The 27,873-nt window shown below is 41.0% G+C and overlaps 1 protein-coding gene across 2 annotated transcripts in view; it reads left to right on the top strand.

The window, feature by feature from the left end:
- Nucleotides 1-831: 831 nt before the first annotated feature.
- The window catches only part of LOC128689027 (carboxypeptidase B-like), an 88,136-nt gene continuing 61,094 nt past the window's right edge, over nucleotides 832-27,873 (top strand). For both annotated transcript variants that reach the window (XM_070087366.1, XM_070087368.1), the window contains exons 1-2: nucleotides 832-881; nucleotides 8,027-8,311. In XM_070087366.1, coding sequence (XP_069943467.1) covers nucleotides 879-881; nucleotides 8,027-8,311 — 288 coding nt within the window. In that variant the 5' untranslated portion in view covers nucleotides 832-878. The remainder of the gene's footprint in view (nucleotides 882-8,026; nucleotides 8,312-27,873) is intronic.

Genomic DNA, 27,873 nt, shown 5'->3' on the forward strand with positions numbered 1-27,873 from the left:
ATACTGTGCCATCCCTCAACCCTACAAGCTTTCAAGGTACATCTATTCTCATACCCCTCGAAACCATATATGGCTTATATGAGCTAGGTGCAGTCTAAAAGAGCAAAGAGTAAGGAAGGTGCAGTCTAAAACAGTAGGGAGTGGGGGAGGTGCAGTCTAAAACAGTAGAGAGTGAGGGAGATGTAGTCTAAAACAGTAGGGAGTGGGGAGGTGCAGTCTAAAACAGTAGAGTGAGGGAGGTGCAGTCTAAAACAGTAGGGAGCGGGGGAGGTGCAGTCTAAAACAGTAGGGAGTGGGGGAGGTGCAGTCTAAAACAGTAGAGAGTGAAGGAGGTGCAGTCTAAAACAGTAGGGAGCGGGGGAGGTGCAGTCTAAAACAGTAGGGAGTGGGGGAGGTTCAGTCTAAAACAGTAGAGAGTGAGGGAGGTGCAGTCTAAAACAGTAGTGAGCGGGGGAGGTGCAGTCTAAAACAGTAGGGAGCGGGGGAGGTGCAGTCTAAAACGGTAGGTAGTGGGGGAGGTGCAGTCTAAAACAGTAGAGAGTGAGGGAGATGTAGTCTAAAACAGTAGGGAGCGGGGGAGGTGCAGTCTAAAACAGTAGAGAGTGAGGGAGGTGCAGTCTAAAACAATAGGGAGCGGGGGAGGTGCAGTCTAAAACAGTAGGGAGTGGGGGAGGTGCAGTCTAAAACAGTAGAGAGTGAGGGAGGTGCAGTCTAAAACAGTAGAGAGTGAGGGAGGTGCATGACTCGGGACATGTGGCGCAGTGCAGCAGCATAATACACACGTGGCTACTGGCATCACTGGGATGTACCATTATGAACGAGGTTAGTATGAGATCAGCTGTGAGTTAGTGAGCAGCTCAATTGTGCTACAATACACAATGGTAAGTGTCTTCGTGTTTTTTATTTTTTATTAATTCATCGGCAATTTCCCACCAAAGGCAGGGTGACCCGAAAAAGAAGAAACACTTTCATCATCATTCACTCCATCACTGTCTTGCCAGAGGCGCACCTACACTACAGTCATAAAACTGCAACATTAACACCCCTTCAGAGCGCAGGCACTGTACTTCCCACCTCCAGGACTCAAGTGCGACTTGCCAGTTTCCGTGAATCCCTTCATAAATATTACCTTGCCCACACTCCAACAGCATGTCAAGTACTATAAACCATTTGTCCTCACTCGCTACTATCTAACACGTTCATGCACTTGGAAGTACAAGCCCTTCGCACACACAACCTGCTTTACCCCCTCCCTTCAACCTTTCCTAGGCCGACCTCTACCCTACCTTACTTCCACTACAGATTTATATGTTTTTAAAGTCATTCTATTTCGGCCCATCCTCTATAAATGACCGAACCACCTCAACAGCCCCTCCTCAGCCCTCTGGATAATACACCTACTCCTAATTTTCCAAACTACGGATTCTCTGCATTATAGTCACAACACACATTGCCCTCAAACACGACATCTCAACTACGTCCAGCTTTCTTGTTGCAACATTCACCACCCATGCTTCTTTACTTCCATGGATAACATTTATGGAAATTTGTATGGACTGCCTCCTTGTGAACTGCTCACCCTGGCAAGTACTGTTGACACAGACACCCTGTGATTAGTCGTCTCAGTCTCACAAGTGATCTTGCAAGAAATTCCTAACTACATGCACAAATAAAGTACTAACTTACTTGATGGTGGAGAATATGCTACCAGAAATCCCCCAGTTCCACCCAAGCAACTAGATTCCTAAGGCCCCTGATTTCAAAAGGGGGCATTTCCTAAGCAATATTTATGCAGTAAGTGACTAGCTTCTAGACTAATACTTAAGAGTGAATGCCCTTAACGTACTGGTCTTCGGGCGTCCGTCCGCTCATGAGCCATAGTTCAAATAACCTACATTTCCCCAAAATATCGTTGGCAAACTATACTCAGAGAAATGAAAGGTATTGTCTTACTGCGGAGGGCCTGGAAAGAGACGAATATCCAAGGTACTTCGGGAAGCCTCTGTGATTCCTTGTCCCACAGGCCAAGTATATGTAGACACGAGTGGGCACCGAGCTGCAGCTCACGGCATCTGTTGTCTCTTTGGTATCTGGTCTTAGAAGGATTGGCTATTGTCTGTCTGAACACTTCTGCCTTAGTTCAAGTCAACCATGTCCTAAATGAAACAAGCTGGAAAGATATCCTAAACAACACGGATCCGAACCTTTGCCTAGAAAAAATAAACTCTGTGGTTCTTGAGATCTGCTCAAGGCACATTTCATTAAGAAAAAGAAAGAGATGTGCACTAGAAAGAGAGAGATGCTCCCTACACAGACGAAAGCGAAGAGTTACAGAGCTGCTGAGAGGGGTCAATTTATCTGAAATATGAAGGGAGGCACTGATCAATGAAACTGACCAGTGAAGATGAAATCCGTGTGTGTTTATCAAAAGTTCGACCCAGAATTACGTATTTGTGTACTAAAAGGCAACTGCAGGTTTCACATTAGAGAAGCAAATTTCATTATCTAAACTGGTTTCAAAAACATTTCCTTGTCAATAAACGATTAAGTTATTGTAGTAGATATTATCTGTTTTCGTTCTATTTGTGTGTGTTATGTATATTAGTTATTTAATTTTATATCTTTTTTGTTCACATATACGGTTAATTTTTTTAACCAGTTATCAGAAAAAAATATATATTCCTTATGAACTTCAAGTTTATAAAAGAGAAAAAAACGAAGCAGGATATTAATAATGATATATATTTTTTATGTATTGGTTCCCTGAGACATGAAAATTAGTTAAAGTGTTCTGCAAGGATAAAAAGGTTGAGAAACGCTGTCCTAGGTAATATATACATACATGTATGTCACTATGTATGATAACTGCAATCACCTAAATTTGTGTAACTGTACCTAAATAAACGTTCTAATCGTAGTAGCCTAATAAATTTGATATATGTATATATAAAGTTGCTGATTTATAACCTGACTTTGTTAGTAGCACTTTGCGCACCAAGTGTTTTATTGGCTTTTCTCAAGCGGTTGTCACACCAAGCTACGTCAAATCTTACAGATACCTTCCTTGGTATAGATGTACCCTTCAATAAATCCACCATACCACAATTAAATAAGAAATGCAAAGATTAGCTAAATGCTCTTAAAGCTGTTGCTGGCTACAACCCCAACTATGTGAGAATTGTGAGAATGATGTACATAGCCTATGTTAGGTCCTTAATTGATTATGCTGCTCCCATGTTGATATTAGCCAGGGAGAGTTCTCTCCGACCCTTGGAATTAGTGCAAAATGAAGCTCTCAGAATTATTCTTGGCTGTCCCAAATCTACAAAGGTCCTTAATATGAGGAATGAGATTAGTATTTCTAGTATCAGCGATAGGATTATTGAGAATAACGCTTCACTCGGTATTAGAATGTTAATAAATGAACCAGACGCTGTCACTACGAATCTTACTAAATCTCTAGAAGTAAATACACACAGATCTAAATTCTACTTTGATCCATTCTCTCTAAATGACCAAACCATCTCAACAACCCCTCTTCTGCCCTCTGACTAATACTTTTATTAACTCCACACCTTTTCCTAATTTCCACACTCCGAATTTTCTGCATAATATTTACACCACACATTGCCCTTAGACAGGACATCTCCACTGCCTCCAACCGTCTCCTCGCTGCTGCATTTACCACCCAAGCTTCACACCCATATAAGAGTGTTGGTACTACTATACTTTCATACATTCCCATCTTTGCCTCCATAGATAACGCTTTTTGACTCCACATATACCTCAACGCACCACTCACCTTTTTTCCCTCATCAATTCTATGATTAACCTTATCCTTCATAAATCCATCCGCCGACATGTCAACTCCCAAGTATCTGAAAACATTCACTTCTTCCATACTCCTCCTCCCCAATTTGATATCCAATTTTTCTTTATCTAAATCATTTGATACCCTCATCACCTTACTCTTTTCTATGTTCACTTTCAACTTTCTACCTTTACACACATTCCCAAACTCATCCACTAACCTTTGCAATTTTTCTTTAGAATCTCCCATAAGCACAGTATCATCAGCAAAAAGTAACTGTGTCAATTCCCATTTTGAATTTGATTCCCCATAATTTAATCCCACCCCTCTCCCGAACACCCTAGCATTTACTACTTTTACAACCCCATCTATAAATATATTAAACAACCATGGTGACATTACACATCCCTGTCTAAGACCTACTTTTACCGGGAAGTAGTCTCCCTCTCTTCTACACACCCTATCCTGAGCCTCACTATCCTCATAAAAACTCTTTACAGCATTTAGTAACTTACCACCTATTCCATATACTTGCAGCATCTGCCACATTGCTCCTCTATCCACTCTATCATATGCCTTTTCTAAATCCATAAATGCAATAAAAACTTCCCTACCTTTATCTAAATACTGTTCACATATATGCTTCAATGTAAACACTTGATCTACACATCCCCTACCCACTCTGAAACCTCCTTGCTCATCTGCAATCCTACATTCTGTCTTGCCTCTAATTCTTTCAATTATAACCCTACCGTACACTTTTCCTGGTATACTCAGTAAACTTATTCCTCTATAATTTTTACAATCTCTTTTGTCCTCTTTCCCTCCGCCAATCCCTAGGTACCTTCCCCTCTTTCATACATTTATTAAACAAAAGTACCAACCACTCCAACACTATATCCCCCCCTGCTTTTAACATTTCTGTCATGATCCCATCAGTTCCAGCTGCTTTACCCCCTTTCATTCTACATAATGCCTCACGTACCTCCTCCACACTTACATTCTGCTCTTCTTCACTCCTAAAAGATGGTATACCTCCCTGGCCAGTGCATGAAATTACCGCCTCCCTTTCATCCTCAACATTTAAAAGTTCCTCAAAATATTCTCGCCATCTACCTAATACCTCCCTCTCCCCATCTACTAACTCCCCTACTCTGTTTTTAACTGACAAATCCATACTTTCCCTAGGCTTTCTTAACTTGTTTAACTCACTCCAAATTTTTTTCTAATTTTCATTAAAATTTCTTGACAGTGCCTCTCCCACTCTATCATCTGCACTCCTTTTGCACTCTCTCACCACTCTCTTCACCTTTCTTTTACTCTCCATATACTCTGCTCTTCTTATAACACTTCTGCTTTGTAAAAACCTCTCATAAGCTTCCTTTTTCTCTTTTATCACACCCTTTACTTCATCATTCCACCAATCACTCCTCTTTCCTCCTGCACCCACCCTCCTATAACCACAAACTTCTGCCCCACATTCTAATACTGCATTTTTAAAACTATTCCAACCCTCTTCAACCCCCACTACTCATCTTTGCACTAGCCCACCTTTCTGCCAATAGTCGCTTATATCTCACCCGAACTTCCTCCTCCCTTAGTTTATACACTTTCACCTCCCTCTTACTTGTTGTTGCCACCTTCCTCTTTTCCCATCTACCTCTTACTCTAACTGTAGCTACAACTAAATAATGATCCGATATATCAGTTGCCCCTCTATAAACATGTACATCCTGGAGCCTACCCATCAACCTTTTATCCACCAATACATAATCTAACAAACTACTTTCATTATGTGCTACATCATACCTTGTATATTTATTTATCCTCTTTTTCATAAAATATGTATTACTTATTACCAAATCTCTTTCTACACATGGCTCAATTAAAGGCTCCCCATTTACATTTACCCCTGGCACCCCAAATTTACCTACTACTCCCTCCATAACATTTTTACCCACTTTAGCATTGAAATCCCCAACCACCATTACTCTCACACTTGATTCAAAACTCCCCACGCATTCACTCAACATTTCCAAAAATCTCTCTCTCTCCTCTACACTTCTCTCTTCTCCAGGTGCATACACGCTTACTATAACCCACTTTTCACATCCAATCTTTATTTTACTCCACATAATCCTTGAATTAATACATTTATATTCCATCTTTTCCTGCCATAGCTTATCCTTCAACATTATTGCTACTCCTTCTTTAGCTCTAACTCTATTTGAAACCCCTGACCTAATCCCATTTATTCCTCTCCATTGAAACTCTCCCACCCCCTTCAGCTTTGTTTCACTTAAAGCCAGGACATCCAGTTTCTTCTCATTCATAACATCCACAATCATCTCTTTCTTATCATTTGCACAACATCCACGCACATTCAGACTTCCCACTTTGACAATTTTCTTCTTCTTATTCTTTTTAGTAATCTTTACAGGAAAAGGGGTTACTAGCCCGTTGTTCCCGGCATTTTAGTTGACTTTTACAACACGCATGGCTTACGGTATAGATACTAAAAAATCCGGGACAAAAGAATAAATGTATAATTGCTATGGATCCCATCACACATTGGATTACTCCTTCATGATAAAGTTGATATGTTAGCCAAGAAGAGTACCCTGAAGGAAAAATCTAATCTTTCACAATAGCACTTGTCAGCAAGATAGGCCTGTGATTCAGCAGACCTTCCTTGTTGCCTGTTTTTAAATATCGGCACAATGTCACTTTTCACTTGTTCTGCAGTTTAGTCTTCTCGCGAAGTTCTAATGATTTTCCAGACTGATTTCTTCTGTAATTTACAGCTAGGCTTTCAATATTAAGATATTGCAAGGATCTCAATGAAAATAAGTTACTTGACTGTTTTGGGTTATCCTAGATAATTTACACATATGTTAAACTATATATGATAATTGTACTTATGTGTACCTGTACCTATATAAACAAACACACTAGTTCGTCTGTATATTAATTTTTGACCCACATTGCCATGTTGTCTGGATCTTCTGCCATCTCAACCTCCAGTAGTACTTTTTCTTGACCTCTTAGGGTATCACAAGATTTTCCATTTCAACTAATGGCGGTTTAAGGTTTACATCCTCAACGCCTGAGGTGTCCTATTTTTTAAACACACTTTGGAATCTCATATCTAGCATCACAGATATTTCCTTCTCCGATTCTGGGCATTGTTGATAGTATACGTGAAATCAGTATCAAGATAGGACTGAAGCTGCTACGTGCTGATCTAAACTCAATGTTCTGGAATAAATACATGGCCTTCTGGTACAGACTGTGTTGATGGGTCCTTTAACTCTGCCTGACAGTGGGAGGACGGAAAGTGCTGTTATCGTAAACCTGCCGGATACTATAATACAAAACAGTATTAGAGTTAATAACTGTGTTTCCACCCTACAAACTGATCTGTTTCCTATAATTGTTACTCTGAAGCTTGTGAAAACTACCTCCTCAGCCACAGTTTAACTGACTTTACTTTTTTCTAATATACCCTGAGACCTGAATGCAGTATGTATAAGCTAGGCACAGATATATAAAAATTATCAAGAAAGATATTATACTTGAGTTTATGTGGATTCACTCCGATATAGGCCTTCAGGTGCATGACAATAAACAGAATGGCGAATATAATTTTGGTTTTCAAAAAAGAACTAGCAAACGATTTTGAAGAAAGTAGAACAGTAAGTCTTCACTTAACGACGTTGATAGGTTCTTGGAAACTGCGATTAAGCAAAACGATGTATAACAAAACCAATTTTACCATAGGCAATTGATATAAATATCAAGGGTGCACAGTGCACCTTCAGTACTCATTATAACAGGGTTAAATCAAGGAATAAATGTTTGCAAAGAAAAAATTGTAAGGAGCACCACCCACCACCACGCAGTTCAAAAACCAACATGCAAACTCCATACAGACAGTGGGCTCCGGGCGGAAATCGATTTTTTTCTCACCAACGTTATAACGAAACAACGTTAAATGAGGACTTGCTGTGCAAATAAGAATTACCAGATCAATTGTTCATCATAATTCATTGTGTCAAGATAAGCATATTTTTGGAGAAAGTAAGAAGTTCAGTAGAATGCAAGATGTTACTGCTAGATTAAGGCCGGTTTGTTTGGAGAAGTCAGTGACATCAAATGCAGTGTGTGGACAGAGACAGGGGCATTATATTTTAGTATGTAATGTTTGCATTGCAGCTCATGGGTTCCTGTCTACAGTGTGGAAGCGTTACGTTGATGCTTCTGGTCACTGTAATCACAGTCGATGCTCGCACTTTAGCCGCTAGTGACACCGGAGCGGCAAGTGACATCGCAGCCGCCAGTGACACGGAAGCCGCCAGTGACACAGGAGCGGCTGGTGACACCGAAGCCGCCAGTGACACAAGAGCTACAAGTGATACGGCAGCCGCCAGTGACACCGGAGCAGCAAGTGACACGGAACAACTACCAACTAACAACTATCAGTACCTGGATGGCCATCAAGTAAGTACCGCCTTAAAAAGTTCTCTGTCCAAGTAAACAATTGTTAATGGTTCTATACGAACACCTTAAATGACTTATATCTATCTTAATGGTTTAAATTCAGGTGGGCACAAAATGAATCACTCTAAAGCCTATTTTATTATTAATAATAAATAATAATAAATAATATCTTTATTTACTACAAGTGCATGTACATGGTATACAGGCCTAGCTGACACCAGTGACATACTACTATACAGAAAGTCCCTTGTTATGCTGAGCATTTCGGGCAAATTAGGCCAGTTATGTCCCAGGATGCGACCCACACCAGTCGACTAACACCCAGGTACCCATTTTAAACTGATGGGTGAATAGGGACAGGGACAGCAGGTGTCTTATGGAAACACATCCCTAATGTTTTCCAGCCGTACCAGATGAGATTCGATCTCCGGACCTCAAAGTGTGAGGTGAGTCCGCTGGCTGGATGTCGAATTTTATACGGTGTCCCGTAAAAAATACGGGACATCGTATAAAATTTAATGTACATGTATAGCCATATCAAAGTGCTTTTCAAATTATAACACACTGGTTACCCTATTAAATAGCAATGCTCTTCTTGCCGAATAAGGCAAGCGAAAATTTGTGTATGCAATAATTTCGCAAAAATCATTCTGAACCTAACGAACAAAAAATTTCATTGTTTAGTTGCAGTAGGCTAAATTAAATTGCGCTTGATATAATAAGGTTAGGTAAGTTTTCTAAGGTTCCTTTGGCACAAAATTGTTAGTTTTTACTTTAACATAAATGAAAAAATATGTATCTTAAACATATAAGAGAAAATTTTAGAAAAGACTTTAATTTTAAGTGAGTTCTTGCTAATTGACCAATTTTACCTATTCGGCACGATACATACAAACACACATATATATAAGTAGTGATGATTTCTACAGAGCGGTCTCTTCTACAGAGCGGTCTCTTCTACAGAGCGGTCTCCCACGGTACGGTCTCCTATGAGCGGTCTCCTTTTCACACCTTTATGCTAATGACCTTGACCTCACCCACAACCCCCACCCACGACCCCCGCCCATGACCCCACCCACGACCCCCACCCACGACCCCCACCCACGACCCCCACCCTCGACCCCCACCCTCGACCACCTCGCCCTCAACCCACGACCACCCACCCACGACCCCACCCTCGACCCCACACACGACCCCAGACCGTCCGTGCCGCCCAACCGGGGCCCGCCTACGCCGACTCGCGCCCGCCCTCGCGCCCGCTCGCGACCGCCTTCGCCCTCGCGCCCGCCCGCCGCCCCCGCCCGCGCCTTCTGCAGCGCCTTCTGCAGCATCGTCCGGATCGCCCCCGCTCCCCGAATATTTTTTCCGATTTTTTTCGAATTTTTTTTTGAATTTCATTTTCTTGTGCTCTCCATCTTCTCGGATCAAGTTTTTCTCAATATCGATAATACAAAGATGCCACTTCCTCGAATCAAGTTTTTTGGATTCCCCCCTCTGGGGGTAAGCATTCAAAATGGACTCCCACTTGCATACCAAATTCCCTGCTCCAATTCTTCGGATCAAATTTTTCTCAAAATCAATAATACCACGACTCCATCTCCTTGGATCAAGCTTTTCTCGATAATACCAAGACTCCATTTCCTTGGATCAAGTTTTTTTGGATTCCCCCTCTGGGGTAAGCAATCAAATGAACTCCTCCTATGGGGCATGGTACTTTCTCTTATTACAGGTCCAAACAAGTGTGACGTCACCCCACCTGTGTTTACTCGGCGGTCAGTGACGTCACATAATGACCTCACACACACACACACAGGCTGAATCTTGTCGACTTCCCCCTATGTCACTGACGTCACGTGATGACCTCACACACACAGGCTGAATCTTGTCGAGCAGACAATAACTTAAAATGCAGGATAACACTAATACACAATATTTCATTATTTATTTATTATACAACCAATACATTTCATATACATCCAACAAAGAAAATTCATTGAAAAAAGGTACAATTCATCGACTAAAATCAACATATTTTTCTCTTGAAGAAATTCTGTGCATTTTGTTCTGGATCATCTTCGTCGCCACCATCTCAGTATTACACATTTCATATACAACATAGGGAAAACATTACACATTTTCACTCTTAACCCCAGGATAACCCAAATAATTCCACATTTTTTCGTTAATACCCACAACAATCCACAATTTCTTTACAAAAGATTCACTCTCCTCAAGTCTAGACATTTTTCTCATTTTAACTATTTCATCAGAAAAAGTCACCACAACACTTACAACTTATAACCACTTTTCGATAAATTCACTAGTCACAATTTTACATATTACGAAGTTAATACGCACACACACACAAACACAGACACACAGACACACAGACACACACACACACACACACACACACACACACACACACACACACACACACACACACACACACACACACACACACACACACACACACACACACACACCGCCAAGCTGAATGTGAATGGTCTAACTCTCATAGCACGATAAAGAATAGGCACTCAAGTATTCAATAAGGTTTAGCAAATGGTAATCCATTGAACAAGGCGATTAACTCACTATAAGCAGGTCGATATAGGCAACACTGTAAGGGTGGGAGTCAGGTCACAAGAGGTTGTGGACAAAGCAACAACTGAGAATCTACATTACACTCCAAGCACAAGCCACCTACTTTTCAGACACATAATAAACCCACACATAATTCGACACATAATTCGACACACACACACACACACACACACACACACACACACACACACACACACACACACACACACACACACACACACACACACACACACACACACACACATACACACACACACACACACACACACACACACACACACACACACACACATATCCAGACACACATACACTCCCCCCTCACCACCGACATCTCACTACTTTCTCTGATCCCTCCCCTCCCTCGATCACCCTCCCCTCCCCCGTTCACCCTAAACCCTCCCCACCCCTCCCAACTCAGCTCCCACATAGCCACAGTTCCTCCACTACTTCCCCCCCCCACACTCTGACACACACACTACTAACCTAACATACAGAACTACATAGGTTTCCCACTCTGAGGCAATCAGGATAAAACAAAAATGGGTTGCCAGAGAGCAACAAGAAAAACCAAGGGACAGGAGGAGGAAAATGCAAAGGAAGATTGGGCAGCAGAGCTCATAAAAAGGGATCATGAATGGGAAAAGAAACTAGAAGAACTTAGCATGAGAATGGAAGAGAGGATAGATATGGAAAGCAGGAAGTGGGAGGTGCATGTCAAAGCAGCAGAAGCTAGGATACAGAGTTTAGAAGAGGAATTGAAAAATCTGAAACAGCCTAAAGAACTAAAGAACATTTTGGGATGGACAACAGAGACTGCTACCTCAGCCACAAATAAGGGGACTGTAGGGAAAGAAGGGGCACAACTGCATGGAGATGCTCTATCAGAGGAGACTGTAGCAAATGAAAGAGCTAAGCTTTATGTGGAGGCCCTAACAGACAACAACAGAGCCCAAGGAAAGCCGAGAAGGGAAAATGACAGGCCACTGAGCCCAAGTACATTAGCCAGTGAAACTGATAAAAGGAAAGCTGCAGTGGAGGAAACCAAATTAAATGAGGGGATACACAGGGATATGCAGTGGGAGAATGAAAGGGTGAGGTCAGTCTTTGTGTATGGGCTCCAGGAAGTCGAAGGGGAAACATATGAAGCAAGAAAACAAGGGGAAAAAGAAGCAATTGAAAGCATCATGAAAGCAATAGGAGAAGACGATATGACCCAGCTGGAAAATTTTCGGAGAATAGGGGGGTTTGTAAAAAAAAAGAACCCGGCCAGTGAGAGTGACCTTCAAGACAGAAGCGACTCGGACCAGGATCCTGCAGGAGAAAGCACGATTAAGGGACATGACGGCATACAGGAGGGTGTATCTCGACCGCGACAGAACACAAGAAGAAAGGAAGAAACTGAGAGAGAGGGGATGGAGAAGACAGACAGGAGATCCGAGACCCAGGAAGAAGATCAAATACAGCCTCCCTCACAACTTTCTATGGAAGCCTCCCAACCAGGTCAACCCCAGTGCAACCAAACACTCTAAATCAAAACACCCATGCCACATCCAATGCCCCCACCCACTACATTACAAACTTCACCCCCACAGCAACAACCCATAGTTCCTTACCAGGTCTCCCACTTCCCCAACCCCAATATACTTCCCAGACCACAGTCTTAGAAAAGAAGTTGAAGGTGTGGTTTACAAATGCAGATGGAATAACAAACAAGTATGAGGAGTGGCACGAAAGAATCAGAGAGACATCCCCAGACATAATAGCACTCACAGAAACAAAACTCACCAGAATAATAACAGATTCAATCTTTCCATCCGGATATCAAATCTTCAGGAAAGACAGAGGGAGGAGAGGGGGAGGAGGAGTTGCACTGCTCATTAAAAACCAGTGGGGTTTTGAGAAAATGGAAGGAATGGATGGCATGGGCGAAAGGGACTACTTAGTAGGAACAATCCAGTCTGAGGGACATAAGGTGATAATTGCAGTAATGTACAACCCACCACAGAACTGCAGGAGGCCAAGAGAAGAATACGATGAGAGCAACAGAGCAATGATCAACACACTAGCCGAGGTGGCCAGGAGAGCACACATGGGGGGAGCAAAGTTACTAGTTATGGGTGATTTCAATCACAAGGAGATTGACTGGGAAAACCTGGAGCCCCATGGGGGTCCCGAAACATGGAGAGCCAAGATGATGGATGTGGTACTGGAGAACCTCATGCATCAACATGTTAGAGACACTACCAGAGAGAGAGGAGAGGATGAACCAGCAAGGTTGGACCTTGTATTCACCATGAGTAGTTCGGACATCGAGGGTATCATGTATGAAAGGCCCCTGGGAGCTAGTGATCATGTGGTTCTGTGCTTCGACTACATAGTTGAGCTCCAAGTGGAGAGAGTTGCAGGAATAGGCTGGGAAAAACCAAACTACAAAAGGGGGAACTACTCAGGCATGAGGAACTTCCTTCAAGACATTCAGTGGGAGAGGGAACTGACAGGAAAACCAGTACAAGAAATGATGGACTATGTAGCAACAAAATGCAAGGAGGCAGAGGAGAGGTTTGTTCCCAAGGGAAACAGAAATAATGGGAAGAACAGAACGAGTCCTTGGTTCACCCAAAGTTGTAGGGAGGCAAAAACTAGGTGTACTAGAGAATGGAAAAGGTACAGAAGACAGAGAACTCATGATAATAAAGAAATCAGCCGAAGAGCCAGAAACGAATATGCACAGATAAGAAGGGAGGCTCAGAGACAATATGAAAATTACATAGCATCAAAAGTAAAGACTGACCCGAAGCTGTTGTACAGCCACATCAGGAGGAAAACAACAGTCAAGGACCAGGTAATCAGACTGAGGAAGAGTGATGGGGAATTCACAAGAAACGACCGAGAGGTATGTCAGGAGCTCAACACAAGATTTAAAGAGGTATTTACAGTGGAAACCAGTAGGACTCCAAGAAATCAGAACAGGGGGGCACACCAGCAAGTGCTCGATGAGGTACATATAACCAAGGAGGAGGTGAAGAAGCTGCTATGCGAACTTGACACCTCAAAGGCGGTGGGACCAGACAACATCTCTCCATGGGTCCTTAAAGAGGGAGCAGAGATATTGTGTGAGCCATTAACAAAGATCTTCAACACATCATTTGAAACTGGGCAACTCCCTGAGGTATGGAAAATGGCAAATGTAGTCCCAATTTTTAAAAAGGGAGACAGACATGAGGCACTAAACTACAGACCTGTATCACTAACGTGTATAGTATGCAAGGTCATGGAGAAGATCATCAGGAGGAGAGTGGTGGGGCACCTGGAAAGAAACAAGTGTATAATTGACAACCAGCACGGCTTCAGGGAAGGAAAATCCTGTGTCACAAACCTACTAGAGTTTTATGACAAGGTGACAGAAGTAAGACAAGAGAGAGAGGGGTGGATCGACTGCGTATTTTTGGACTGCAAGAAGGCCTTCGACACAGTTCCTCACAAGAGGTTACTGCAAAAGCTAGAGGACCAGGCACACATAACAGGAAAGGCACTGCAATGGATCAGAGAATATCTGACAGGGAGGCAACAACGAGTCATGGTACGCGACGAGGTGTCAGAGTGGGCGCCTGTGACAAGCGGGGTTCCACAGGGGTCAGTCCTAGGACCTGTGGTGTTCTTGGTATACGTGAACGACATAACGGAAGGGATAGACTCAGAAGTGTCCTTGTTTGCAGACGATGTGAAGTTAATGAGAAGAATCGAATCGGACGAGGATCAGGCAGGACTACAAAGAGACCTGGACAGGCTACAAGCCTGGTCCAGAAACTGGCTTCTTGAATTTAACCCTGCCAAATGCAAAGTCATGAAGATTGGGGAAGGGCAAAGAAGACCGCAGACACAATATAGTTTAGATGGCCAAAGACTGCAAACCTCACTCAAGGAAAAAGATCTGGGGGTGAGTATAACACCGAGCATATCTCCTGAGGCGCACATCAATCAGATAACTGCTGCAGCATACGGGCGCCTGGCAAACCTACGGATAGCGTTCCGATACTTCAGTAAGGATTCGTTTAAGACTCTGTACACCATCTACGTCAGGCCCATACTGGAGTATGCAGCACCAGTTTGGAATCCACACCTAGTCAAGCACGTCAAGAAATTAGAGAATGTGCAAAGGTTTGCAACAAGACTAGTCTCAGAGCTACGGGGATTGTCCTATGAAGAAAGGTTGAGGGAAATCTGCCTGACGACACTGGAGGCCAGGAGGGTCAGGGGAGACATGATAACGACATATAAAATACTGCGCGGAATAGACGAGGTGGACAAAGACGGGATGTTCCAGAGATGGGACACAGACACAAGAGGTCACAATTGGAAGTTGAAGACTCAGATGAATCAAAGGGATGTTAGGAAGTATTTCTTCAGTCATAGAGTAGTCAGGCCATGTAATAGCCTAGAAAGTGATGTGGTGGAGGCAGGAACCATACATAGTTTTAAGGCGAGGTATGATAGAGCTCATGGGGCAGGGAGAGAGAGGACCTAGTAGCAATCAGCGAAGAGGCGGGGCCAGGAGCTGTGACTCGACCCCTGCAACCACAAATAGGTGAGTACAAATAGGTGAGTACACACACACATGCACACACACACACACACACACACACACACACACACACACACAGGACTGCGAAGAGACCTGGACAGGCTGGGCATGTGGTCCAGTAACTGGCTTCTCGAATTCAATCCAGCCAAATGCAACGTCATGAAGATTGGGGAGGGGCAAAGAAGACCGCAAACAGAGTATAGGCTAGGTGGACAAAGACTACAGACCTCACTCAGTGAGAAAGACCTTGGGGTGACCATAACACCGAGCACATCACCGGAGGCACACATCAACCAAATAATCGCTGCAGCATACGGGCGCCTGGCAAACCTGAGAATAGCGTTCCGATACCTTAATAAGGAATCGTTCAAGACACTGTACACTGTGTATGTTAGGCCCATACTGGAGTATGCAGCACCAGTCTGAAACCCACATCTGGTCAAGCACGTCAGGAAGTTAGAGAAAGTACAAAGGTTTGCAACAAGGCTAGTCCCAGAGCTCAAGGGAATGTCGTACGAGGAAAGGTTAAGGGAAATCGGACTGACAACACTGGAGGACAGAAGGGTCAGGGGAGACATTATAACGACATACAAGATACTGCGGGGAATAGACAAGGTGGACAGAGATAGAATGTTCCAGAGAGGGGACACAGGGACAAGGGGTCACAACTGGAAGCTGAAGACACAGGGACGATAGGAAGTATTTCTTCAGTCATAGAGTTGTCAGCAAGTAGAATAGCCTAGCAAGTGAAGTAGTGGAGGCAGGAGCCATACATAGTTTTAAGAAGAGGTATGACAAAGCTCAAGAAGCAGAGAGAGAGAGGACCCAGTAGCGATCAGTGAAGAGGCGGGGCCAGGAGCTGAGTCTCGACCTCTGCAACCACAATTAGGTGAATTAGGTGAGTACACACACACACACACACACACACACGTACACACACACACACACACACCTCACTCTACTTTGAACACCTTCAAAACACTCTCATAAATCATTTGAATACTCACAAAAGCACCTTTGAACATTTCCAAACTTCACTAAAACCTTTCCAAGACAACATTTTGAATACTCCCAAATAAGATTTGACATCTCTAATTTATCTACACTTACATATTTCATTAAATTGCAACTCATCCCCCAAACTCCTCCCTCATTCTCCAGATTTTTACAACAGTATCACAAAAACTAACTCAGTCACTTTACTTTGAACAACACCAATAACACCATCATTTACCTTTGAATACTCCAAAAACATCATTCGAACACCCCCAAATCGCCACTGAATACTCCCAGAACTCCTTCATAAATACTCTTGCACATCATTTGAGCACCTTTAAAAACACCTTTGAATAGTCTCAAACACCACTTGAGTACTCCCAAATACACCACTGAATACTACTAAAACACCACTGAATACGGTCAAAACACCACCAAAGTCACCATAAACCAAGATCAACATCACAGACTAACACCCATTTTCACACAAATCCTCTCAAATCACTATAACCAAGAAGATTACCAATTTCTATGAGTACACTCACCTTCAACTAAGATATAACATGAGCGCAAAAAACATGAACACAAACCAAACACACACGAACACTTACAACAGAATCACCTTTTTTTCGGTAACTCTAGTTCGACAACAACGCCCACAACCCACATCACCCACAACCCACATCACCCACAACCCACAACTCCCACAACCCACATCACCCACAACAACAACTCACTTATAATATCTTTTTTGGTATCTCTAGTTCGACAACAATACCCACAACCCACAACACCCACAACCCACAACACCCACAACCTACATCACCCACAACAACAGCCCACTTACAACTTCTTTTCGGTACCTCTAGTTCCACAACAACACCCACAACTCACAACACCCACAAAACAAAACACCCCACAACCCACAACACCCACAACAACAACCCACTTATAACATCTTTTTCGATATCTCTAGTTCGGCAACAACACCCACATCCCACAACACCCACATCCCACAACACCCACAACCCACGTCACCCACAACAACAACCCACTTATAACATCTTTTCGGTATCTCTAGTTCGACAACAACACCCACAACACCCACAACAACAACCCACTTATAACATCTTTTTCGATATCTCTAGTTCGACAACAATACCCACAACCCTCATCACTTACCAATTTATTCACAATTTCTCCTCTTTCCATACAAATTTTTCCCCTTCTTTTTATTGAATCTTAAAATGTAATACACATTCCTCCCTACATTACTAAAATTCTAATAAAATCCTCTCCATACCCATCTCCTTGTATCCACATAAATTAATATTATACTCACAACAAGTAATCTCACTACCCAACTACTGTGACATGTTTCTACACACTCCAATCTTTTCCAGTGTATCATAACTTTTCACTTCTATAATTTCTTTTATAATATTCACACATTATCTGGAGAGAGTTCCGGGGGTCAACGCCCCCGCGGCCCGGTCTGTGACCAGGCCTCCTTAGGTCAGTGTCCCAGGATGCGACCCACACCAGTCGACTAACACGCAGGTACCCATTTTACTGATGGGGAACATAGACAACAGGTGGAAAGAAACACGTCCAATGTTTCTACTCTGGCTGGGAATCGAACCCAGGCCCTCACCGTGTGAAGCGAGAGCGTTAACCACCAGGCCACCAGAACCTTTATTTTCAGTAAAATCCCCCCATATTTCATTAAATTTTTAATACAACCCTCCCCATACCCCTCTCCGTCTCACCCACATTTCTTCACACCCACTCACCCGTCTCCCAACACACCTCTTCAGAACAAACACAAAAATCACATTTCACATCCATAAATGCATCTTATCACCCATCTCAAATCCACTAAAATCACTGTAACCAAGATATTCACAAAATTCTATGACCAACTAACACACAGACAACTCACTTTACTTTGAACACCTTCAAAACACTCTCATACATCAACATTTGAGACCACCTTTTCTCAATATCTCTTAAGAAATATTCTCTCATCGACAACCTTTATCATCTCACTACAGAACAACCCACAGATTACTTCGAATACTCTCATAAATCATTTGAATACTCACATAAACACCTATGGACATTTTCCAGACAACACTGAAACATTTCCAAGTCAATATTTTGATTACTCCCAAATAAGATTTGACATCTCTAATTTATCTACACTTACATATTTCATTAAATTACAACTCATCCCCCATACTCCTCCCTCATTCTCCAGATTTTTACAACAGTATCACAAAAACTAACTCTTACACTTATGTCATGAGGCATTACCAACACTAAAACACACACACACACACGCACACACCACACTTTACTTTGTACAACACCAAAAACATCATCAATTACCTTTGATTACTCCAAAAACATCATTTGAACACATTCAAGAAATATCATCAAACTCCTTTGAATACTCCCAAAACACCACTGAATACTACCAAAACAGCACCGAATACTGCCCAAACAACACTAAAAATCACCAGAAACTAAGATCAACACCACCAACTAACACTCATTTTATTGAAATCCCCTCAAATCACTATAACCAAGACGATCCCACTCACCTCAGACTATTATATAAAATGAGCGCAAAAAAAAAAAAAAATTCTCATAAATCATTTGAATACTCACAAAAAAACACGTTTGAACATTTCCAAACAACACCGAAACCCTTACAGCAGCATCAGCACCAACTGAAAACATAACATGTACACACACACAAAAACAAAAAACTAAGACATCCATCAACTATCATAATGACCACTCATTTTTATAAAAATTCGCACAAAAAATCACAATCACCAACTCCATACAATATCTAATACACTCCTCTCACTACCACCAACACATACCAGCACAGATAGGGATACCTCCCGTGACATCACACTCCATCCTGTGTTTACTTGACGTCACACCCCACTTTTACTTCATTTAACTTATTGAGATGAAGCTACTTGTTTTAACCTGTTATATCTCCAATATCTAAGATCACCACAATCAAGACGTTTACCAAATTCTGTAACCCCACCACTAAGATCAAACATTTTTTGCACACATTCTCTTAAAACATCATCATAACGAAGTTCACTAAAACTATCTATACTTTTACTAAGATCACATAACATTTTGTCTTCTCTAACTCACTCACCAATTTACATTCACACTTACACATTTCATTAACCGAAATTACATCTCATCCACCAAACTCCTCCCTCATTCTCCAGACTTTACAACATTAACACACAAAAATATAACTCATACACATATGACAGGAGACATTACCGCAACTAACACACTGACTAACTTTGAACCAACACTGAACATCACCAAAACATCACTGAACATCTTCAAAAAATACTCTGCAAATCATTTGATCACCTTCAAAAACACCATCAAACACCTCCGAATACTCCCAAAACTCTACTGATTACTACCAAATCACCACTGAATACTACCAAAACACCATCAAAATCACCAGAAACTAAGTTTAGCATCACCAGCTAACACCCATTTTATAGAAATTCCCTCAAATCACTATAACTTAGAACTCCCTCCTCATGGGCGCAAAAAAAAGAAAAACTTGAACACAAACCTTTACTTCATTTACTACATGATCACCATCAACTGAAAACATGTCTTGTACACACATAAATCTAAGACAACCACCAATAACAATCACCCATGTTCACTTACCTCAAAAATCACTAATATCACAGGAAACACTCATTTTTTATAAACTTTCACACAAAAAAAATCATATTTGACAATATCTAAGCGCACTCACCTCACTACCACCAACACACGATGTCACACCTCACAGGACCGGCGAGATCACGTCCAGTGATGTCACACTCCCATCTGTGTTTACTTGGCGGTCGGTAACATCACACCCAACCCACCTTGTTTCAACCTGTTGTACCCACAATATCTAAGAACACTATAACCAAGACGATTACCAGATTTTATGACCTCACCACTAAGATCACAGAAAACACTCATTTTTATAATCATTCACACAAAAATCACGATCACCAATTCCATATCATGTTTACCATCATCTATCAACCCTCATCACCAAGATCACCAAAAATCTAAGATTATGCATCTCAAAACTACTATGATCACTGAAAACACTTATTTTTTTAAACATTCGCACAAAAATAAGACATACACAAAAAATACCACGACACTTCCACCAACATCTATAACATAACATGAGCACTATAACATATCACCATCACCAAAAAAAAAAAAAAAAAATAATACACACACCCACAACTTATACATTTCAATCACAAATTTAAGACATGAGACATACACACCAAATCTAAGACATTCACCTCCAGCTAAGACATACACATCATAACTAAGACATACACCAAAACCTATACTTGACATATTAACAATAAATATAAGACATAAGCACAAAAAAATTTACCATGTCATGAGACATTACCAGAACTAAGTCACACACCTCCAACTAATACACAATCACTTTACTAAGTTCATGTTATCTATTCATCAACTAAAAATATTAATACAATTTACCCACCAAATTTGTTATAATCATCAAAAAATAAAACTATTTTACACATTTTTTCTCAAACTAAATATTCATACAACATTTATCATTTCTCACCTATGCTATAAATCATATTTCTCATCCACATCAACCCTAAAACATCCTTCCTTATTCATCCGTATATCTCTTAGAGATGTTTTAACCCCGACGATCCATCACGACGTAGGAGCCAGAGCAACCATCACCACTCCAACACCACCTACAACACTCTGGCTTCTAGTGTCATGATGGTCGTCGGGGTTAAAACATCTCTAAGAGATATACGGATGAATAAGGAAGGATGTTTTAGGGTTGATGTGGATGAGAAATATGATATGTAGCATAGGTGAGAAATGATAAATGTGGAGTGAATATTTAGTTTGAGAAAAAATGTGTAAAACAGTTTTATTTTTTGATGATTATAACAAATTTGGTGGGTAAATTGTATTAATATTTTTAGTTGATGAATAGATAACATGAACTTAGTAAAGTGATTGTGTATTAGTTGGAGGTGTGTGACTTAGTTCTGGTAATGTCTCATGACATGGTAAATTTTTTTGTGCTTATGTCTTATATTTATTGTTAATATGTCAAGTATAGGTTTTGGTGTATGCCTTAGTTATGATGTGTATGTCTTAGTTGGAGGTGAATGTCTTAGATTTGGTGAGTATGTCTCATGTCTTAAATTTGTGATTGAAATGTATAAGTTGTGGGTGTGTGTGTATTATTTATTTTTTTTTTTTGGTGATGGTGATATGTTATAGTGCTCATGTTATGTTATAGATGTTGGTGGAAGTGTCGTGGTATTTTTTGCGTATGTCTTATTTTTGTGCGAAAGTTTAAAAAATAAGTGTTTTCAGTGATCATAGTAGTTTTGAGATGCATAATCTTAGATTTTTGGTGATCTTGGTGATGAGGGTTGATAGATGATGGTAAACATGATATGGACTTGGTGATCGTGATTTTTGTGTGAATGATTATAAAAATGAGTGTTTTCTGTGATATTAGTGGTGGGGTCATAAAATCTGGTAATCGTCTTGGTTATAGTGTTCTTAGATATTGTGGGTACAACAGGTTGAAACAAGGTGGGTTGGGTGTGATGTTACCGACCGCCAAGTAAACACAGATGGGAGTGTGACGTCACTGGAGGTGACCTCGCAGGTCCTGTGAGGTGTGACATCGTGTGTTGGTGGTAGTGAGGTGAGTGCGCTTAGATATTGTCAAATATGATTTTTTTTGTGTGTGAAAGTTTATAAAAAATGAGTGTTTTCTGTGATATTAGTGATTTTTGAGGTAAGTGAACATGGGTGATTATTGTAGGTGGTTGTCTTAGATTTTATGTGTGTACAAGATATGTTTTCAGTTGATGGTGATCATGTAGTAAGTGTTTGTGTATTAGGTTTGTGTTCAAGTTTTTGCTTTTTTTTGCGCCCATGGGGAGGGAGTTCTTGGTTATAGTGATTTGAGGGAATTTCTATAAAATGGGTGTTAGCTGGTGATGCTAAACTTAGTTTCTGGTGATTTTGACGGTGATTTGGTAGTAATCAGTATTGTTTTAGGAGTATTCGGAGGTGTTTGATGGTGTTTTTGAAGGTGATCAAATGATGTGCAGAGTATTTTTTGAAGAAGTTCAGTGGTGTTTTGGTGATGTTCAGAGTTGGTTCAAAGTTAGTCAGTGTGTTAGTTGTGGTAATGACTCCTGTCATATGTGTATGAGTTAGTTTTTTTTTGTGTTAATGTTGTAAAGTCTGGAGAATGAGGGAGGAGTTTGGTGGATGAGATGTAATTTCGGTTAATGAAATGTGTAAGTGTGAATGGAAATTGGTGAGTGAGTTAGAGAAGACAAAATGTTATGTGATCTTAGTAAAAGTATAGATAGTTTTAGTGAACTTCGTTATGATGATGTTTTAAGAGAATGTGTACAAAAAATGTGTGATCTTAGTGGTGGGGTTACAGAATTTGGTAAACGTCTTGATTGTGGTGAAATTAGATATTGGAGATATAACAAGATGAAGGAATAACATCTTGTAGGAGTGAGGAAGAGCCAGTTGTGAGTGTGGGGGAAGTTCGTGAGGCAGTAGGTAAAATGAAAGGGGGTAAGGCAGCCTGGATTGATGGGATAAAGATAGAAATGTTAAAAGCAGGTGGGGATATAGTTTTGGAGTGGTTGGTGCAATTATTTAATAAATGTATGGAAGAGGGTAAGGTACCTAGGGATTGGCAGAGAGCATGCATAGTTCCTTTGTATAAAGGCAAAGGGGATAAAAGAGAGTGCAAAAATTATAGGGGGATAAGTCTGTTGAGTGTACCTGGTAAAGTGTATGGTAGAGTTATAATTGAAAGAATTAAGAGTAAGACGGAGAATAGGATAGCAGATGAACAAGGAGGCTTTAGGAAAGGTAGGGGGTGTGTGGACCAGGTGTTTACAGTGAAACATATAAGTGAACAGTATTTAGATAAGGCTAAAGAGGTCTTTGTGGCATTTATGGATTTGGAAAAGGCGTATGACAGGGTGGATAGGGGGGCAATGTGGCAGATGTTGCAAGTGTATGGTGTAGGAGGTAGGTTACTGAAAGCAGTGAAGAGTTTTTACGAGGATAGTGAGGCTCAAGTTAGAGTATGTAGGAAAGAGGGAAATTTTTTCCCAGTAAAAGTAGGCCTTAGACAAGGATGTGTGATGTCACCGTGGTTGTTTAATATATTTATAGATGGGGTTGTAAGAGAAGTAAATGCGAGGGTCTTGGCAAGAGGCGTGGAGTTAAAAGATAAAGAATCACACACAAAGTGGGAGTTGTCACAGCTGCTCTTTGCTGATGACACTGTGCTCTTGGGAGATTCTGAAGAGAAGTTGCAGAGATTGGTGGATGAATTTGGTAGGGTGTGCAAAAGAAGAAAATTAAAGGTGAATACAGGAAAGAGTAAGGTTATGAGGATAACAAAAAGATTAGGTGATGAAAGATTGAATATCAGATTGGAGGGAGAGAGTATGGAGGAGGTGAACGTATTCAGATATTTGGGAGTGGACGTGTCAGCGGATGGGTCTATGAAAGATGAGGTGAATCATAGAATTGATGAGGGAAAAAGAGTGAGTGGTGCACTTAGGAGTCTGTGGAGACAAAGAACTTTGTCCTTGGAGGCAAAGAGGGGAATGTATGAGAGTATAGTTTTACCAACGCTCTTATATGGGTGTGAAGCGTGGGTGATGAATGTTGCAGCGAGGAGAAGGCTGGAGGCAGTGGAGATGTCATGTCTGAGGGCAATGTGTGGTGTGAATATAATGCAGAGAATTCGTAGTTTGGAAGTTAGGAGGAGGTGCGGGATTACCAAAACTGTTGTCCAGAGGGCTGAGGAAGGGTTGTTGAGGTGGTTCGGACATGTAGAGAGAATGGAGCGAAACAGAGTGACTTCAAGAGTGTATCAGTCTGTAGTGGAAGGAAGGCGGGGTAGGGGTCGGCCTAGGAAGGGTTGGAGGGAGGGGGTAAAGGAGGTTTTGTGTGCGAGGGGCTTGGACTTCCAGCAGGCATGCGTGAGCGTGTTTGATAGGAGTGAATGGAGACAAATGGTTTTTAATACTTGACGTGCTGTTGGAGTGTGAGCAAAGTAACATTTATGAAGGGATTCAGGGAAACCGGCAGGCCGGACTTGAGTCCTGGAGATGGGAAGTACAGTGCCTGCACTCTGAAGGAGGGGTGTTAATGTTGCAGTTTAAAAACTGTAGTGTAAAGCACCCTTCTGGCAAGACAGTGATGGAGTGAATGATGGTGAAAGTTTTTCTTTTTCGGGCCACCCTGCCTTGGTGGGAATCGGCCGGTGTGATAATAAAAAAAAAAAAAACAGGTTGAAACAAGTAGCTTCGTCTCAATAAGTTAAATGAAGTAAAAATGGGGTGTGACGTCGTCAAGTAAACACAGGATGGAGTGTGATGTCATGGGAGGTATCCCTATCTGTGCTGGTATGTGTTGGTGGTAGTGAGAGGAGTGTATTAGATATTGTATGGAGTTGGTGATTGTGATTTTTTGTGCGAATGTTTATAAAAATGAGTGGTCATTGATGATAGTTGATGGATGTCTTAGCTTTTTTTTGTGTGTGTACATGTTATGTTTTCATTTGGTGGTGATCCTGCTGTAAGTGTTTCGGTGTTGTTTGGAAATGTTCAAAGGTGTTTTTTTGTGCGTATTCAAATGATTTATGGGAATGTTTTTTTTTTGCGCTCATGTTATATAATAGTCTGAGGTGAGTGGGATCGTCTTGGTTATAGTGATTTGAGGGGATTTCTATAAAATGGGTGTCAGTTGGTGGTGTTGATCTTAGTTTCTGGTGATTTTTAGTGTTGTTTGGGCAGTATTCGGTGCTGTTTTGGTAGTATTCAGTGGTGTTTTGGGAGTATTCAAAGGATTTTGATGATGTTTCTTGAATTTGTTCAAATGATGTTTTTGGAGTAATCAAAGGTAATTGATGATGTTTTTGGTGTTGTACAAAGTAAAGTGGTGTGTGTGTGTGTGTGTGTGTGTGTGTGTGTGTGTGTGTGTGTGTGTGTGTGTGTGTGTGTGTGTGTGTAAGTGTATGAGTTAATTTTTGTGATACTGTTGTAAAAATCTGGAGAATGAGGGAGGAGTTAGGGGGATGAGTTGTAATTTAATGAAATATGTAAGTGTAGATAAATTAGAGATGTCAAATCCTATTTGGGAGTAATCAAAATGTTGACTTGGAAATGTTTCAGTGTTGTTTGGAAAATGTCCAAAGGTGTTTATGTGAGTATTCAAATGATTTATGAGAGTGTTCGAAGTAATCTGTGGGTTGTTCTGTAGTGAGATGATAAAGGTTGTCGATGAGAGAATATTTCTTAAGAGATATTGAGAAAAGGTGGTCTCAAATGATGATGTATGAGAGTGTTTTGAAGGTGTTCAAAGTAAAGTGAGTTGTCTGTGTGTTAGTTGGTCATAGAATTTTGTGAATATCTTGGTTACAGTGATTTTAGTGGATTTGAGATGGGTGATGAGATGCATTTACGATGTGAAATGTGATTTTTGTGTGTGTTCAGAAGAGGTGTGTTGGGAGATGGGGGGAGTGGATGTGAAGAAATGTGGGTGAGATGGAGAGGGGTATGGGGAGGGTTGTATTAAAAATTTAATGAAATATGGGGGGATATTACTGAAAATAAAGGTAATGTGTGAATATTATAAAAGAAATTATAGAAGTGAAAAGTTATGATACACTGGAAAAGATTGGAGTGTGTAGAAACATGTCACAGTAGTTGGGTAGTGAGATTACTTGTTGTGAGTATAATATTAATTTGTGTAGATACAAGGAGATGGGTATGGAGTGGATTTTATTAGAATTTTAGTAATGTAGGGAGGAATGTGTATTACATTTTAAGATTCAATAAAAAGAAGGGGAAAAAAATTGTATCGAAAGAGGAAAAATTGTGAATAAATTGGTAAGTGATGAGAGTTGTGGGTATTGTTGTCGAACTAGAGATATCGAAAAAGATGTTATAAGTGGGTTGTTGTTGTTGGTGTTGTGGGTTGTGGGGTGTTGTGGGTTGTGGGTGTTGTGGGTTGTGGGTGTTGTCGAACTAGAGATACCGAAAAGATGTTATAAGTGGGTTGTTGTGGGTGATGTGGGTTGTGGGTATTGTTGTCGAACTAGAGATACCAAAAAAGATGTTATAAGTGAGTTGTTGTTGTGGGTGATGTGGGTTGTGGGTGATGTGGGTTGTGGGTGATGTGGGTTGTGGGTGATGTGGGTTGTGGGTGATGTGGGTTGTGGGTGATGTGGGTTGTGGGTGATGTGGGTTGTGGGCGTTGTTGTCGAACTAGAGATACCGAAAAAGATGTGATCCTGTTGTAATTGTTCGTGTGTCTTTGGTTTGTGTTCATGTTTTTTGCGCTCATGTTATATCTTAGTTGGAGGTGAGTGTACTCATAGAAATTGGTAATCGTCTTGGCTATAATGATTTGAGAGGATTTGTGTGAAAATGGGTGTTAGTCTGTGATTTTGATCTTAGTTTATGGTGATTTTGGTTGTGTTTTGACCATATTCAGTGGTGTTTTAGTAGTATTCAGTCGTGTATTTGGGAGTACTCAAATGGTGTTTGAGACTATTCAAAGATGTTTTTAAAGGTGCTCAAATGATGTGCAAGAGTATTTATGAAGGAATTCTGGGGGTATTCAGTGGTGATTTGGGGGTATTCGAATGATGTTTTTGGAGTATTCAAAGGTAATTGATGGTGTTTTTGGTGTTGTTCAAAGTAAAGTGACTGAGTTAGTTTTTATGATACTGTTGTAAAAATCTGGAGAATGAGGGAGGAGTTTGGGGGATGAGTTGCAATTTAATGAAATATGTAAGTGTAGATAAATTAGAGATGTCAAATCTTATTTGGGAGTATTCAAAATCTTGTCTCGGAAATGTTTTAGTGTTGTTTGGAAATGTTCAAAGGTGCTTTTGTGAGTATTCAAATGATTTATGAGAGTGTTTTGAAGGTGTTCAAAGTAGAGTGAGGTGTGTGTGTGTGTGTGTGTGTGTGTGTGTGTGTGTGTGTGTGTGTGTGTGTGTGTGTGTGTGTGTGTGTGTGTGTGTCTGTGTGTGTGTGTGTGTGTGCATATTAACTTCGTAATATGTAAAATTGTGACTAGTGAATTTATCGAAAAGTGGTTATAAGTTGTAAGTGTTGTGGTGACTTTTTCTGATGAAATAGTTAAAATGAGAAAAATGTCTAGACTTAAGGAGAGTGAATCTTTTGTAAAGAAATTGTGGATTGTTGTGGGTATTAAC

The sequence above is a fragment of the Cherax quadricarinatus genome, chromosome 21 (assembly GCF_038502225.1).
Source record: "Cherax quadricarinatus isolate ZL_2023a chromosome 21, ASM3850222v1, whole genome shotgun sequence".
NCBI lineage: Eukaryota > Metazoa > Arthropoda > Malacostraca > Decapoda > Parastacidae > Cherax > Cherax quadricarinatus.